Here is a 16,103-nt window from a genome sequence, read left to right as displayed (position 1 = left end):
TATTTTGACATGTTCGATTTCTTGTCATTCCTTGCAATGATGACATCATCTACATATATAAGAAGGGTGATGAATTTACCATTCTGGGATCAAACGAACAAAAAATAGTCTGCCTTTGATTGCATAAAATTGGCTTGCTTTAGAGCGGTGGAAAACTTGATGAACCATTGTCGTGAAACTTGTTTGAGACCATATAATGATTTGTGGAGTTACAAACTCGAGTCTCCCCCTTTCGTCGGAGGCCAAGAGGTAGTGACATATATACGTCTTCATCGAGGTTCCCATGCAAGAAAGCATTGTTGACATCTAGTTGGTGAAGATGTCATTATTTGGTTGAAGCTAACGCAAGAAGTAGGCGATCAGTTACAAGCTTTGCTACAGGGGCAAATGTTTCCTGGTAATCTAGTCCTTCAATTTGATTATACCTTTTTGCCACTAATCTGGCCTTGTAGCGTTCAACTGTCTCATCTGCACGAAGTTTGATTTTGTATACTCATTTGCATCCAATTGATCTCTTTCCAGGCAGTAATGGTACAAGGGACCATGTGCCATTGATGTTGGGTGCATCAAGTTCTTCTCACATAGCCCCCTGCCACATTGGATTACGAGCGGCTTCTACAAAGGTGCTTGGCTCTTTTTCAATTGAAAGGACGGTGGTAAAAGCACAATGTTTAAGTGACAATCTAGCATATGACAAGACGTCAGTTAATGGATAGAAGACACCTGTGGTTTGGTTTTGGCCAATAGTTCGATGTTGGGGGGTGTCTTGAGGGAAGAGAAATACCAACATGATACTCACGCAAATAGCTAGGTGTTTTTATTGTTCTTATTTATCGTGACGATGGTATTTGTTGGTCTAGAGTTGCAGGTTGTTCTGAGAATAAATTTAAAGGTGAAGTAGTCTCTTGAGAGGAGATTTCGTTGTCTTGAGAAGATGAAATATTTTCTTGAGGTAATTCATTGAATGAAGGCATGTCGATGTAGGTGGTGAAGTACGGAATTGAGCCCTTATCTGTAGTGAAAGAAGGGGAGGGAAAAGTGTTTTCTTGTAAACGAACATCTCGTTATACAAAAACCTTCTCAGTTGAAAGGTCATAGACTCTATAGCCCTTTTACGCGTATGAATATCCTAAGAAAAGACATCGTATGACTCTGGGGTTAAGCTTGTTTGGTCGTTGATGATGTGTTGAGGCAAAAAAAAGTCACCCAAACACGCGCAAATGATCATATGTTGGTTTTGTTTGGAAGAGCATTTCAAAAGGAGCCTTTCCTTGGAGAAGGGGTGTTAGTGTTCGGTTGATTAGGTGGGTGGCAGTTAGGGTTGTATCTCCCCAAAATTTTTTGGGTAAATTAGCTTGAAACAATAAGGCTCGGGCTATGTTGAGTAAGTGACGATGTTTTCTTTCGGCTACACCATTTTGTTGCGGAGTGCAGACACAACTTGATTAGTGAATGATGCCTTTGTCGAGATAGAGATTCCTCAATATGAATTCAGAACCATTATCACTTCGAATGATTTTGACTTTTAGATTGAATTGTGTTTCAACGAGGTTTATGAATTTGATGATGTATGAATGTGTATCTGATTTATGGTTCATCAAATAATTTCATGTGCATCGAGTATAATCATCAACAATTGTGAGAAAATACCGCGCTCCTGTGATTGAAGGAACTTGGTATCCTTCTCAAATGTCAACATGAATTAATTTAAAAGGTGTTTTTGAGCTAATGGAACTTGTTTGAAAAGATAAACGAGTTTGCTTAGCCAATGGGCAAATTAAATAATAAAAAATATTACAAATTTTCTTGTCTATAATTGGAAAAGGAAACAAACTGAAAACTTTATTTGATGGGTGGCCTAGACGTTTATGCCAGAGATTTGGGGATGGTGAAGTAGCAACATTGCACTTTCTCTTTTGTGGAGTATCAAGGTAGTAGAGTCCTCCTCTTTTAGTTCTCGTCCCAATCATCTTCCCCGATTGTTGGTCCTATAACACACAAGTGTGGTTATTAAAAATGACAAGACATTGTGAATCAAACACAAATTTGCTAATGAAAATCAGATTTAATTTGAAGGAGGGGACACATAAAACATTTTGTAGAACAAAGTCAACAAAATGAATGTTGTCTATGTGTGTGACAGTTGCAGTAGCCTCGTTAGGCAAGTGAACTTTTGGATTGATGACACTGGATTTTGTAGTAAGTAGATTAGTTGAATATACTATGTGATCTGTGACTCCTATGTCAAGAATCCAGTTTATTTCTTTGTGAAAAACAGTGTCACAAAAGATTTTACCTGAGATATCACTCATAACCGATGTACTGCCAACATGATTAGCCATCGAATTAGATTTGTTCTCTGCAAGTAGTGATATGAGGCTTTTATATTGTTCAGTTGTAAGGGTGAATGATGCAGGACTCGTCGATGTATTGGTATCCGCATGTTTGGTTTTGGGAGCAAAATTTTTCCGTTTAGATTTATTGTTCGCTGGATTGGTCCTTTGCAGCTTCCTACAGTCATTGATGGTGTGTTCCTGTCATCCACAATAATCGCATCTGAGATGTGCTCGGCATGTGTCTGAGGTATGCCAAATTTTGTCACATTTTCCACACTTTAAATGAGGATTTTTAGGCGTGAAAACCTTCTCTTGTTTTCGTGCATTATTCTTCACGGCAAAAGCTGAAGCTTCCGGCTGCGATGCATTTATATTGTTCATGCCGCGTTGCTTTTTCTCTTGGAGCGCGAGAGAATGTGCCTTGTTGACATTGGGAAGGGGATCCATGAGCAAAATTTGTCCTCTGATACTAGTGTATGTTTCATTAAGCCCCATGAGGAATTTCATGGTTTTCTGGTTTTGCTGAAACTGCATCACTTCATGGCACCACACGTGCATTTAGGAATGTTATGGAGGGCGTCACGTTCGTCCATAGACCTTTAAGCTTGGTGTAATAAGATTCAACTGTCATATCGCATTGCTTGCAATCGTGGATGGCTTCTTCGACATGGAAAATATGAACTTTGTTGGTACGAGAAAAACGTTCTTTCAAGTCCAGCCATATTTTATGGCCACTCTCGTTGTCTATTATACTTGCTTCAATGTCTTCTGCAATTGAATTAAACAACCATGCCTTGACAAGGTTGTTGCAGCGCCTCCATTGTTGAAGTTTTGCAGTGGACATCTCTGGAGGTTCTTTGACGGTGTCGTTGACAAAACCTTCTTTGTTTTTGATGTTGAGAGCCATCAACATGACACGGCTCCAGGAATTGTAGTTTTCTCCATTCAGCGGCTGCGTACCAAGCATGAGACCGGGTTGATATGAGTAGTGAAGATAAAAGGGGTCGTTTGGATCATTGAATTTGCTAGATTCAAACTTTGCTGAATTTTGCGTTTTGTCTGTCATGTGTTTTGGCTTAGAAAGAAGATAGATGGGGTTTTGGCGTAGAAGAGGAGATGGTAAGACTCAGAATCGTGTTTGCTCTGATACCATGTTAAAACTCAGAATAATGTGGTGGAATACTCAATATTTCATTGATATGAACGAAATTATAAATAACCCTTACAAGAATCTTGTAATAGGGAAAATAATAAAAGGAAATGATATGAAAGGAAGAGTATAACATCTGATATCTTCAATAATTAATTCATATTTATTATTAGGAGATATAGAAAATAACGTAAAATAGGAAAACAAATATCTCATTAATTCTAAGGAAATAATTAATTTACAGGAATAAATTATTTCCTATCATAACTCTAATTCTAAGAAAATAATTTATTTATAAGAATAAATTATTTCTTATCATAACCCCTAACAAGAGCACTTTAAATTGGGCTAGATCTGATGGTGTGGTGTAGGAAGTGGGTTGGAAAAATGCTTGCATTGGCTATAAATTGTGAGGAAAAGTGGGAGAAATGGATTTGAGATCACATTGAATTGATTTGGTCGCTAGGAAAAGTTGGGAGAAAGTGATTGCATATACATTTTTAAATTAGGCTAGGTTTGACCAATTTTAAATATTAAAAACTCAATTTTCAAATGCAGTTTCGAATACATTTTGTCAAAAATAATTGTTTAAAGATAACTAAAAAATAGGGGGCATTTACATACATGCTACCCAATCATATGTATTTACATATTTAGCACATAAGCTTTACTTTTTTACGTTAATGACTCCCAAATCTTTCATATCACATCAAAAATATTATCATTTTCACTTTAAAAAAAATGAAATACACATTTTCATTCATAAGTAAGGCGGCATGTATGTAAAAATTGGTTCTTAAAGGATTTTACTCTAATAGAATTTTCTTGAATGCCCGGGAGGAGTAAAAAAAAAAAGCAGCTAAAACTACATAATGAATATTTTATCAAGTTTTTGGGGCATTTACATTCATACCACTAATTCTTGTGTTTTTATATATCTAACATTTAAATTTTGATTTTTGGCATTTATACCATTCCAATCTTTCATTTCACATGAAAAAGATCATTATTTTAACTTTTAAATAGCAAAATATACCTTTCATGCACAGATAAAGTGCATATATGAAAAAGTAAGTTTAGGCGTTAGATATGTAAAAACATAAGAATTGAGTGGTATGTATGTAAATCTTCGGTTTTTTGTTTAATAACATGAAGGAAAGTTACTCTTCAATCCCACCATTGTACTTAAGATAGTAGAATGGATATAAATTTCAAGGGAGGGTCTACATTTGAAATAAAATTAACTTCTGATTATACAGAACGCATCCCTGTTCTCACATATAAGCTTTTCTAACTCTTTTCTGGCCGTACAGACATTTTTTCCTTATCTAATACATGGGGGTGTTTCGTAGCATACTATTAACGGGATTTAGTCATTAATTTAACTTTAATCCCGCCAAACATAGAAAGAAAAAAAACAGAATTTAAATCCATCGCTCAATTAATTCAAAATCTTTCGCGTTCTGTTATGTAAATCCGGATTTATTAAATCCAACTATTAGACAGATTTACAGTAAATCGTGAGCGGTCGTTATCACTCACGAGGTCTGCAGAGGGTTGGATAAATCCGATTGCACTAGATTCGATAAATCTTGTTTAAAGTAAATCCAAGTCTTTGCCAAACACCGCCTAATAAATTAATTCCGACCTCTTAGAATCTATTTGGAGTGGTAGCAATTTTTTAAAAATGTGGTTATAAAATCGTGGTGTAGAAAACAACTTCTTAAAAACTACAATGAAATTTATAAACATATATATTATTTTAAAAAAAACCAGCACAATTCTTACAGCCATTACACTTTAAAAGGTCGGTTTAACAACTTTTTATCATAAGAATTTTTAGAAAGCAACAAAAAATAGCTCCCAAATAGAATTGTGGTGATTATCTGAAACACAAACTAGACAGAAAACTATCCTCATATGGGCAGAGGACACCGAGATTCTTAGTTGCTCCATCAATTTCTACTCTCTAGAAGGTGCCTAAGGTTAGTATAAATCCTCTCTTAGCATTCTTCATGAATAAGAAAAGGAAAATTTACATACATATGCCACATAATTCCTATGTATTTACAATACTTAAAGTTTGATATTTATTTTTTTCACAATGTGATGTTAAAAACTCTCATCTTCAATATTATATTAAAAATATCATTATCATTAAATTTTTAAAAGCAATATATGCCTTGTTATGAATAGGTTCATGACACATAGAAGCGTTATAAATATAAATATCAAATATTATGTATTAGATATGTCAATATATAAGAATTGTGTGGTATGTATGTAAACGGCCCTTATTATAAATGAGTTTGGTGTTTTGAGAACTTGGCCTAATGTAAACTCAACACAATACGACAAATCTCGCTCGAATGAAATGTCTCGAAATAAACTATTATTATTTTTAACTAATCCAACAAAGAAAAAAAGAACAATAAAACATAAGAAATATCGAATTGTCAACCATTATTTATTTATTTATATTTACAGTTAAAAAGACATGTATTTGTTAGATTTGACTTCATGCATGGTTTACATCTTCGTTTAATTTTCTAATTTGATTTTTTTTTGTTGCAGTTGGTAGCCATTGAGGCCAAGTCATATAAATCATTTCAACAGAAATAAATAAATAAATAAAATAATTAAAATTTTTTTTTTCTCAAGAAAGTTTATTAAAATTTGAAAATACAGAGCTCTGTTAATTGACAATATATATATATATATATATATTAATATTTGATGCTTTGTTATGTTTTTTTAATAGGAGCATTGCAGACACATGCCGCCTAATTCTTGTATTCACATGCCTAACACCTAAATTTTATTTTTACATTTATACCACCTAAATCTTTCATATCATAACAAAAATATCATCATTTTAACTTCTAAATAGTGTAATGCACCTTTTTATGCATAAATTGGTGTAAAAATTGAAGTTTAGGCGTTACACATGTAAATACATAGGAATTGAGTGGTATGTTTGTAATCTTTCTTATAACTATTTGCAATATCGAATCATCATCATCATCATCATTTTGCAGCTAATTCATTAAGTTGATCTATGCCTTTTCCACATCTTTGTTCAGTCTTCATATTGGATTATCTTTGCAGTAGTGAGGAATTTAGAGACCATGTGTTTTCCTAATTAAGCAAGACCAAGCCATATAAATGATTTAAAAATTTTAATTAATTAAAATTAATAAAATATATTCACAAATAAATAAATTGATTGATTAATAAATAAAATGAAAACTCCCATTAATTGCCAGAATGCATTTGCATTTAATTATTTGTTTTGTCATATAATATTCAGGTATATAACTTTTAGAACTTTGTCCAGCGCATCAATCAATGACATATATGGTATTATTTGGGAAGGATAATTTCATATATGACCCCTTCAAGATTGGAAATTATGCATCTGGTGCCTCTTACTTCATTCACTTCCATTCCAAGCTTAACTGCTTCATTAATAACCATGTCATCCATTCTGCACATCAAAACAAACCATATGTCAGTTTCATCCACAAACATTTCATCTGCTGATAACAAATAAAGAAATTGCATTGTTAATCTAAAGTTTTCCTATTTTGTGCAAAATATATCATGGAGATAGCTACAATTTTATGTTACAAATATAAAAATTTGAAGTCTTTTAAGCTGCAATTTGAATATAGGCCATGGCTATTACACTGCTTTATCTTAGATTGCACACTTAGACTTATAGCTAATATGTCAATTGGATCCACTTCAATTAAGCAAAGTGAATGATTTGAAACTGATTTTATATTGTTGAGTCTAATTTTTTGTCCTATGGAGAAAAAATATCAAAAGATTTAGAGCTTGTTTTGGATCATTTTTTTTTTGTTCATGTTTTTTTTTTTTTAAAACATATTTGTTTAGTGTGTTTTTTACATAATTTTATATTTTATTTTAAAAAAAAATCATACTTTAATCAAATATTCAAACCTGTTTTGTTTAAAATCAAAACATAAACAAAACAAAATAATAACAAAAAATAAAAAATAAAAGATAAAAGTGATCCTAAATGACATCTTATTTGCAAACCTTTATATAAGGGTGTTGTTTTTAATGTTATGTAGAGGAAAATATATAAGTAATAATGAAATTTGAAATGATTGCATAAATTTCTTGTTGTGCTGTTTTTTTTTTTAATTTGCTCTTTGTGGTTGAATTAAGAACAATCACCCATGTAAAATTAGATTATGCCAAAATAATCAAAATTGAAAGAAATAATTGTGTAAAGTATCATGTGAGAACTATTTAAGAGGTGCTTCCTTAAAAGTAATAAAATAGCCTATATCTTAAAGCATCATTAATATTAATTATTAAAACAACAAATTAGAAGTAGTTAATATGATCGACCAAATCAAATTGGCCTTTGTTATAATAGATCTTTTAACTTTGCTTATGCAGGGCCCATTAGGGTTGCTTATTGGTGCAGTTACGTTTTTTAAAATGTGGTCGAGGTGTTTGTTTCATGCGTTTTGACGTTTTTTCACAGCATTTTATTATATTACACAACCGCGAGCTTGACCCTGCGACCTGCATTCTTACCTGGAAAGGTTACGTGCTCAACCCTTCTCCTCCCTCGCTCGACCCCGTTCTGCCCTAGTCCCTCCTCGATCACCTCTGTCCTTCGCCTTCGCAAACTTCACTTCTTTGCGTCCCGTGTTCTGCTGGTACGTCCTCCATCCTTCCTTTTTCTCATGTTTCTCCAACCTCAGAAGTTGGTCATCTGGACCTCTCTAATGTCGTGTTTCCCTTCTCTTAACAATGATCTAGAAATAAGGGTTTGGGCTTGAGCAAGCGAATGACAATCGCCATTAGCTTCTAGCATTTTATTTTATTTTTAATACTTTCGATGGCCATAGCATCCTGTTGAGCTCATTTATCGGTGCATTTTTAGCATATTTGTTTTCTCAATTGCCTTCGCTTGAGCTGGCTCATTTTTTTGGTTGGGAGTCTGTTCTCTTGTATTGGATTAGGGATGACCAATTTATTTCACTGAATTAGGGAGTGCTTGATTACTATGTCTGGCTGGGTCTGATTGCTATAAAAGGCTTATTAGATTGGGGAAAAAAATGGGTTATCAAGCTAAGAAATTTCATGTTTGAATATTATGGTTGACTCTCGTCTTCTTCATGTTGTATTGATGCTACAAATTTAACAACATTCTTTTTAAGAGTAGTTTACATGGCGGCCACTTGTTACATATTTGCTTAAACCTATAATATATGAAATTTGGGAGGGTCTGTTTCAATTCATTCATATTTCTTTTGATTCTTATCTTGATTTGATGGGTTTTATTAGCATAGAACTTTCTAATTTTAGATTATTGTCTTACAAACCATAATGAAATCCCATTTGTTGTAACTAGTGCTTTGATATTAAACCGTGATCTAGAATTGGGTGCCGGAGGCTATTTGAACTACTATATAAAAATAGTACAGGGGAACAAGGAATAGGGATTCATGTTGAAATGACATCTTTTTGGTGATAGGGTTTATGGTCTGTTTGATTGGCACTAACAATGGGTCAGGGTTTTGCAGTTTCTAATACTTGTCTCTTCGACACCGAGCATTCTGAAGCAAGCTTTATAAGAATGTGAGGCTAATAAGGTTTCATATATTTTTTTTTTAATTTGGATGCGCTTTCATGTTGCTACTTGTAAGTGAAAGTTCGGCTAAACGTGAGATGAAACATTCTTGTAAGCGACATGTGGCCATATTATAGCTTTTAAAATTTTGAATTTGAAGGAAAATTAACCACACAAAATTTAAACTTTGTGCAAATGTTAAGGAGGGAACAACTGGTAAATGCATAAATCTGAATGAATAATGCCCATTTTTTTTTCTATTTTTGCATCCAAAGCAACCAGTGATTTTTAATAGAAACATATTCTTCTATACTTCTCAAATTTTAATTCAAAAAGTGGTTCTCCATGTACTTTTTGAGGCATTCCTTATCAAAATTCTTATGGGAGAGTTTCTTATAGGCTTCCTGGTCAAATGTGAAAAACTAACAGTTTTGCTGTCTGTATACTTTAAGGATATAAAAAAAATTCATGCAAATAATGCCGTTGTAAATTGGTCTATCAATTTTTTATTTGTCTAACAGCAAGCATTGAATGGCCCACATTTGTCATTGAGGATGGAAAGTCATACTGCAAACCTATCCACTCTTTTGATTTAGAAGAAAAATGAATAGGAAGATTGGGGGCACTTTTCGTACTTTTCGAACTTTGCCTGGTCAATTTCTTAGAAATGTTTTTTGACAGTAAAGCTGAACTCATATTGTTGGGATAAGGCTAATGAAGAAGAAGAAGGTGGGATACTAATGATGATGTCTCCTTTGGAATATTTCTGTTATAAACAAATATTAATTGTTGATGATGTCACCAAACGGGCCCTTAGCTTTTGGTAGATGATTTTTTTTTTTTTAAAGTTTTGTGAGGATTGTTGAATTAATATGCAAAACATATCCCTTGGGCATTTTATTGTTGATTTCACCTAAGAAGCCTCAAATGGAATTGAAGTATTTTTACTTTATTTAACATAACTATCATGATTTCTAAATGAATCTCTAAAACTTATAGGTTGTTTTTGGAGTTGATCAAGTCTTTCAGTTTTTATAGTGAAGCTTTTGTGTTCTCATAAACAGTTTTTATCGCTTGTTTTAGAAAATGGTGATTTGTTTTCGCTCTTTTTAAGTGTGAGTTTCACTCAACGATTTTGGGAGAGTTTTGAGAAGGATTTTAGTGTTTAAAATTAATGTTGTTGTGTTACTTCATCCATATATATTTTATATTCAACAAAATTCTTGGTTGTTGTGTTACTTTTCCTTTTCTTTATTAATGTAATGGTTAAGCCCAAAGAAGTAACTCATGAAGTGATGTTTTGCTTCTCAAGTATCAAATATATTGCTATGACTGTTCTGTTGCAAACAATATTATTGCACAGAGGCAGAATAATTATTTATTCAGAAACAGTTACAAATTAGTTGTTTTCTAATAACACAAACCAAACAGTCAACCAACTTATCCGGATCAGTTGCTGATCAACAGTTTATCTGGATCAGTTGCTTATCAGCAGCTTATTCAATAAACTGCAACTACCCCAAACTGACCCAGAGTCTCTCTTAAGAAAGCATTAGTAAGTCACGCTTGTTTGCTCCAACTCATATCTAAACTCTATGAGATGAGGGAGATTAATCTTCCTCACATTTTGGATAGTAGGTTTTATCATTATATTAGGTAGAGAATAATGTTCTTACACTCAAATGTCTCTTTTGAAAGATAGAGCTTAAAGATTCTTCGAACATTTGAACTATAGGAATAGCTCTTAGAATTTGTTACAACATTTCCTTAATCATTCTTTTGATCCTCTCCATGTTTGCAAAATTTCCCAATTATGATATATTGGGCATATTTGTAAGTTCAAACTAGGGCTTGAAAAAGCTACTCATTGTGATACTTAAATAAGAAAAGTTGCATAGCAAGCCTCAATAATAGCTTATTGTAAATTACATGAGGCAAATAATCTACTTATTATGATTAGCTAGAGTGGAGATGAATGAAAATTTGAAAGTTTTTGTTAGATAAGTAAATAGATAAGACTTGTGTGGTATGTATGCAAATGACCCCCGACTCTTTGGTTGGCATTTGCCAAGTCAGTCCTAAGTCCCCTGAGGTCGGGAGTTCTATCCTGCTGGTGTATGGATCAGTCGAGTGGTTAGACACATGAGGTTGGTTGAAGGATTGTATCATAGCCTCTAGCCAATCTTTTAAAATATCTATAATAAAAAAAATATGTAAGAGAACATTAATGAGAAATAAATTCACTTACATCTTAGCCCGAGAAACATAAGCTAGTATGAATTTGCAATCACCCGCCCTAGAACGAAGAAGAACCTCCACAGTTCTAAAAAGTAGGGGAACACTAGACTGTTGAAAGCTTATGCAGTGTTAAGGATATCATAAATAAGACGCATTTACATAAATACCCTTCATTTCCTATTTAGTTACATGGCTAGCATTTAAACTCAACTTTTTTTTTTTACATTTATACCACCCAAATATTTCATATTGCAACTCTAATAACATCATTTAAACTTCCAAAAAGTGAACAAGAAAGGTGGCATGTATGTAAAAATTAAAGTTTAGGTGTTCGACATGTAAACACATAAGAACTGAGTGGTATATATGAAATCTTCCCATAAATAAGAGGGGTTCATAGGATATAAATATCTGCTCCCAGAATTAGATCAAATCCCTTGGGGTATTTTTGCAAAATCTGGCCCATCTCATCACAATTTCCCCATTCAAGCTTCTCAGCACTTAATCCTGCAAATCAAGGGATTTACATACATGACAAATAATTTTTATGTAATTATGTATTTCAAACCTAAATTTAATATTTACAAATATAACACCCAAATCTTTTAGATCACATTGAAAACATCACTAACATTAATTTTTCTCAAAATACACATTTTCAATACTAAAGTATTGTATTAGTAAATATAAAAATACAATGTAAATTATCTTTTTTAATTTAGTTTAAATGTGCAAGTCCGAATATTAAAGCAATGCATGATGAAGTTGATTGAGACTACTTACCAGAAGAAATCAGGTTTCCGGAAGATGATTCCAGTTTTATATTCTGCTTCAGGATCTAACAACCCAATCAATTAACACATAAGCATAAAAGAAAAAAAAAATATTACATCAGGACTTCGCACGTAGAGTAACGTACGGAGTCCAATGAAATCACGCCACACACGTGAATGTGAGAAAAAAAAAATCGGCCCGGTAACACGGGAATATTTCTTCCGTGTTATTCATGTGTTATTGTCTGTTATTCAAGCGTTATTGATGTATTATTGTGTTATTATAATACTAGACATATTTCCAGAACACGATAACACATGAATAACATACAATAACACTTGAATAATATAGAGAGAATATTCCTGCGTTACCGGGAATATTCCCCTTTAACATGATTTTATTGGAGTCCGCACGTTACTCTACGTGTGAAGTCCTGATGTAATATTTTTTCAGCATAAAAACCCTCAACAAATTTATAATTTGCAATCTGCATGCCTAATCATAACAAATGATTTTGTAAACTGGTATGATCTACTTAACGCTTCAAAAACAAAAATATTACAAAAAGATTTTTTATATCACAGCAAGTGTATATAGAAATTGAAATTTAGGTGTTAGGGTGTTAGATATGTAAATGCAAAGTGTAAATGCAAAGGAATTGAGTGGCATGTATGTAAATTTCCCAAAAAAAAAAAGTTTTTGCAAATAAATAGATAAAATGCAGTTATACCCAACCTCCAAAACCTCGTCATTATGATCAGTTAACACGACCTCCTTGCAAAATCTGCTGCACAGAATCCCCGTAATCCCTGATCAAAACAAACATTTCTCTAAACTTTGCAAAACAATCCATAACAATTCACACAATTACAGAAGATTAAGAAACTGTTTGGGGGCACCTGCAGCTTATTGAATAATCTGCTGATAAGTTAGCTGCGTTGGCTATTACAAATTGTAATTTTTTTTTAAAAAAGTCAGACCGTAGCCAGAAAACCGTCACCGCACCTAGATAGGTTATTTTCAGCATTTTGAAAACGCATAAGCTGTCAAAATGCGGTTTACACAAACAGGTCTGACGTGTTTTCAAAACGTCACCGCACCAAATAAACTGCCCCAAACGGATCACCGATTATCTTACCGACTATTAGCTGCGGTGGCTATTACAAATTGTAATTTTTTTAAAAAAAGTCAGACCGTAGTTAGAAAACTGTCACCGCACATAGATAGGTTATTTTCAGTATTTTGAAAACGCATAAGCTGTCAAAATGCGGTTTACACAAATAGATCTGGTGTGTTTTCAAAACGCCACCGCACCAAATAAATTGCCCCAAACGGATCACCGATTATCTTACCGACTATTAGCTGCGGTGGCTATTACAAATTATAATTTTTTTTAAAAAAGTCAGATCGTAGCCAAAAAACTGTCACAGATCTGATGTCTTTTCAAAACGCCACCACACCAAATAAACTACCCCAAACGGATCACCGATTATCTTACCGACTCCAGAACCTAATTCAATTACGGAAATCCCTTCAAGCAGTTTTGAATTTTCTGAAAGATAATTGTTCAGCAGCACCGCACCTGGCCACACCAACTGCCCCGTCAGATCGTAATCAGCTGCAGAGATATTATTTCTCTCAGTAAAACATTACCGAGAAAAATTTGCATATATACCACAGTTACTTCCCATGTATTTACATATCTAATACTTGAGCTTTCATATTTATATTCGTAACCTATGCGTCAAAATGTGAATTTAGCTTGAATATCGTTAATCGCTCGAAAATCAATTCGAATTTTGACTTGGATCGAGATCGGATCGAAGTTAACAAACCGAGCTATGAGCTGAAATTTTGAATTGAATTTTTTTTCAAGCCGATTTAAAGCCATACATGTATTGAGTCAGAAGTCAATTTCGAGCTGGAATGGATCCAAATGACTCAATTTGAGTTAGATGGTTTGAATTTGGAGCTGGATCAAGCCGATTCCGAGCTTAAATCGATCCCAATAACTCAATTAGAGTCAGCTCATTTCTCTTTCGAGCCCGAATGTGCGAGCCCGAAAGTGCTCGATTCAATTTCGAGCTGGTTTGGCTCTAAATCGAATATAAATAGTCACAAGTTGATTTCAAACCTACCTCATTTTGGCTCAAAATCAGATCTTTAACAGCCCTACCTTTACTTACATTATGGATGTAAAGGTGGAATGTAAATAATGAAAATTGAAGTGTTAGATATGTAAATACACGAAAATGTGTGGACATAACAAAAACATTTAACCCTAAACTTTGGTTTAGAAGAGTTTTCGAGCATACTGGAAGCGGAGGGAAGACAGAAGAGCTGAAGAACAGAATCGCCGAAATTGAAAGTGGTGAGCTCATAGCTGCGAAAAAATCGGCGTAGAATTGAGGTTTGATTCTATGGATATAAGAATGCTTTGCAGCAGAAATTGAAGGAGAGACGATTTTTTACTCTCGATTGATGAACAATGAATCGTCAAAGATGATTTCCTCCTCGCCGTCTTCTTCCTCCATCTCAGCGCCTTCGTAACATTAGGGATTGTGCTTCTTATATGGCGATTTATAAAAAAATCTCACATTTAAAACTTTAATAAATGTGTGTGTGTGTGGGGAAAAAATATTACATCGGTATTATGCACGTAGAATTAACGTGTGTAGCTAATAAAATCACACCACGACAACCAGCGCAATAGAGAAAAGAAATGGCACAGTAACACGAGAAATATTCCCCTCTGTGTTATTCATGTGTTATTGTGTGTTATTCATGTGTTATTCATGTGTTATTGTGTGTTATTCATGTGTTATTCATGTGTTATTGTGTGTTATTCATGTGTTATTCATGTGTTATTGTGTGTTATTCATGTGTTATTCATGTGTTATTGTGTTATTATAACACCAAGAATATTCTTAGAACACAATAACACATGAATAACACACAATAACACCTGAATAACACGGGGAATATTCTCGATAGAGAAAAAAAAGGCGCAGTAACACGAGAGAATATTTTTCCTCGTGTTATTCATGTGTTATGATGTGTTATTCATGTGTTATTGATGTGTTATTGTGTTATTATAACACCAAGAATATTCCTATGACACAATAACACATGAATAACACGGAGGGGAATATTTCCCGTTTTACTGCGTCGTTTTTTTTTCTCTGTTGGGCGGGGTGTCATGGCGTGATTTCATCGGCTACGCATGATACTCTACGTGCGTAGTACTGATGTAATATTTTTTCATGTATGTGTGTAGGGCTGTCAAAAACGGCTTGTTGTTCCCGAGCAGCTCTTGTTCGACTTGTTAATAAACTCGTGTTCTGAACACAAACAAAGAGTTGTTCATTTGTGTTTGGCTCTTTTTGGCTCGAAATACTACTCATCAATTATATATATATATATATATATATTGATAAGTAGTATTTTAAAAAAAATTATTTGACTACAAGGCAACAAAGATTTATAATCAATTAAAAGTATTAATTAAGAAAATAGAATAAAAATTATTAAATTAGATTCAAATGATGTTTTAATATAAACAATAAATTTTAAATCTTTCTCCAACACTTAACATTTTATGACTATGTGATTAGGGTTGTCAAAATGGCTCTTTGTTTGTGAACAACTCGTGTTCGACTTGCTATGCAAACAAGCCGAACAAGAACACGCTTTTTGAGCTCAAAACTTAAACGAGCCAAAAGTGAGCTGAGCATGGGCTCCTTCGTGTTTGGCTCGTTTACACCCCTATGTGTGTGTGTGTGCATGTTTTGGCCTATTGGTTGGCGGGAATCTCTGTAAGTTCCTTCAGGTCAAGGGTTCGAATTCCTGTGATGCGGTGATCCTCGAATAATTGAACATGACGCGGGCTTCTCACCATAGAGCATAGCACATAAGAAATTGGTATTTGGGCCTCTGTCAAATATCGATTATATATATATATATATGCAATTTGGGTTCTTTATTCTTA

The 16,103-nt window shown here is 33.6% G+C and overlaps 1 protein-coding gene and 1 long non-coding RNA gene across 6 annotated transcripts in view; one reads left to right on the top strand and one right to left on the bottom strand.

Moving 5' to 3' along the window:
* LOC110018714 overlaps positions 1–10,020 on the top strand; it is a 16,367-nt gene extending 6,347 nt beyond the window's left edge. The window contains exons 3-4 of one of the 3 annotated variants that reach the window (XR_002293384.1): positions 8,009–8,186; positions 9,625–10,020. This is a non-coding gene — a long non-coding RNA (uncharacterized LOC110018714). Of the gene's footprint in view, positions 1–7,920; positions 8,187–9,624 lie in introns of all 3 variants that reach the window. The other 2 variants (XR_002293383.1, XR_002293382.1) reach the window with 2 other exon arrangements.
* LOC110018695 (protein N-lysine methyltransferase METTL21A) lies at positions 6,746–14,700 on the bottom strand. Of its 3 annotated transcripts, none has more exons than XM_020716102.1 (8): positions 14,588–14,700; positions 14,431–14,498; positions 13,614–13,733; positions 12,851–12,924; positions 12,125–12,179; positions 11,747–11,848; positions 11,352–11,460; positions 6,746–6,973 (listed from the first exon to the last, which is right to left on the bottom strand). In XM_020716102.1, the coding sequence occupies exons 1-8, from the start codon at positions 14,647–14,649 to the stop codon at positions 6,850–6,852; spliced, it is 714 nt and encodes a 237-aa protein (XP_020571761.1). In that variant the 5' UTR covers positions 14,650–14,700; the 3' UTR covers positions 6,746–6,849. The 3 variants fall into 3 exon arrangements, with proteins under 3 accessions (XP_020571761.1, XP_020571769.1, XP_020571776.1); XM_020716110.1 differs by having other exon boundaries at positions 13,698–13,733; XM_020716117.1 differs by lacking the exon at positions 13,614–13,733.
* Positions 14,701–16,103: the final 1,403 nt, after the last annotated feature.

The sequence above is a fragment of the Phalaenopsis equestris genome, unplaced genomic scaffold, assembly GCF_001263595.1.
Source record: "Phalaenopsis equestris unplaced genomic scaffold, ASM126359v1 Scaffold000002, whole genome shotgun sequence".
Lineage (NCBI taxonomy): Eukaryota > Viridiplantae > Streptophyta > Magnoliopsida > Asparagales > Orchidaceae > Phalaenopsis > Phalaenopsis equestris.
This window is presented reverse-complemented; position numbering and strand designations above follow the sequence as displayed.

Bases quoted from the DNA above. Each gene is read 5' to 3' on its own strand.
- LOC110018695 (XM_020716102.1), bottom strand. From the start codon at position 14,649: ATGGAGGAAGAAGACGGCGAGGAGGAAATCATCTTTGACGATTCATTG. The intron at 12,925-13,613 runs GTAAGATAATCG...TGTTTTGATCAG, and splicing joins TGAATTAGGTTCTGGAGTCG to GGATTACGGGGATTCTGTGC. The intron at 12,180-12,850 runs GTTGGGTATAAC...TTGGGTTGTTAG, and splicing joins ATAATGACGAGGTTTTGGAG to ATCCTGAAGCAGAATATAAA.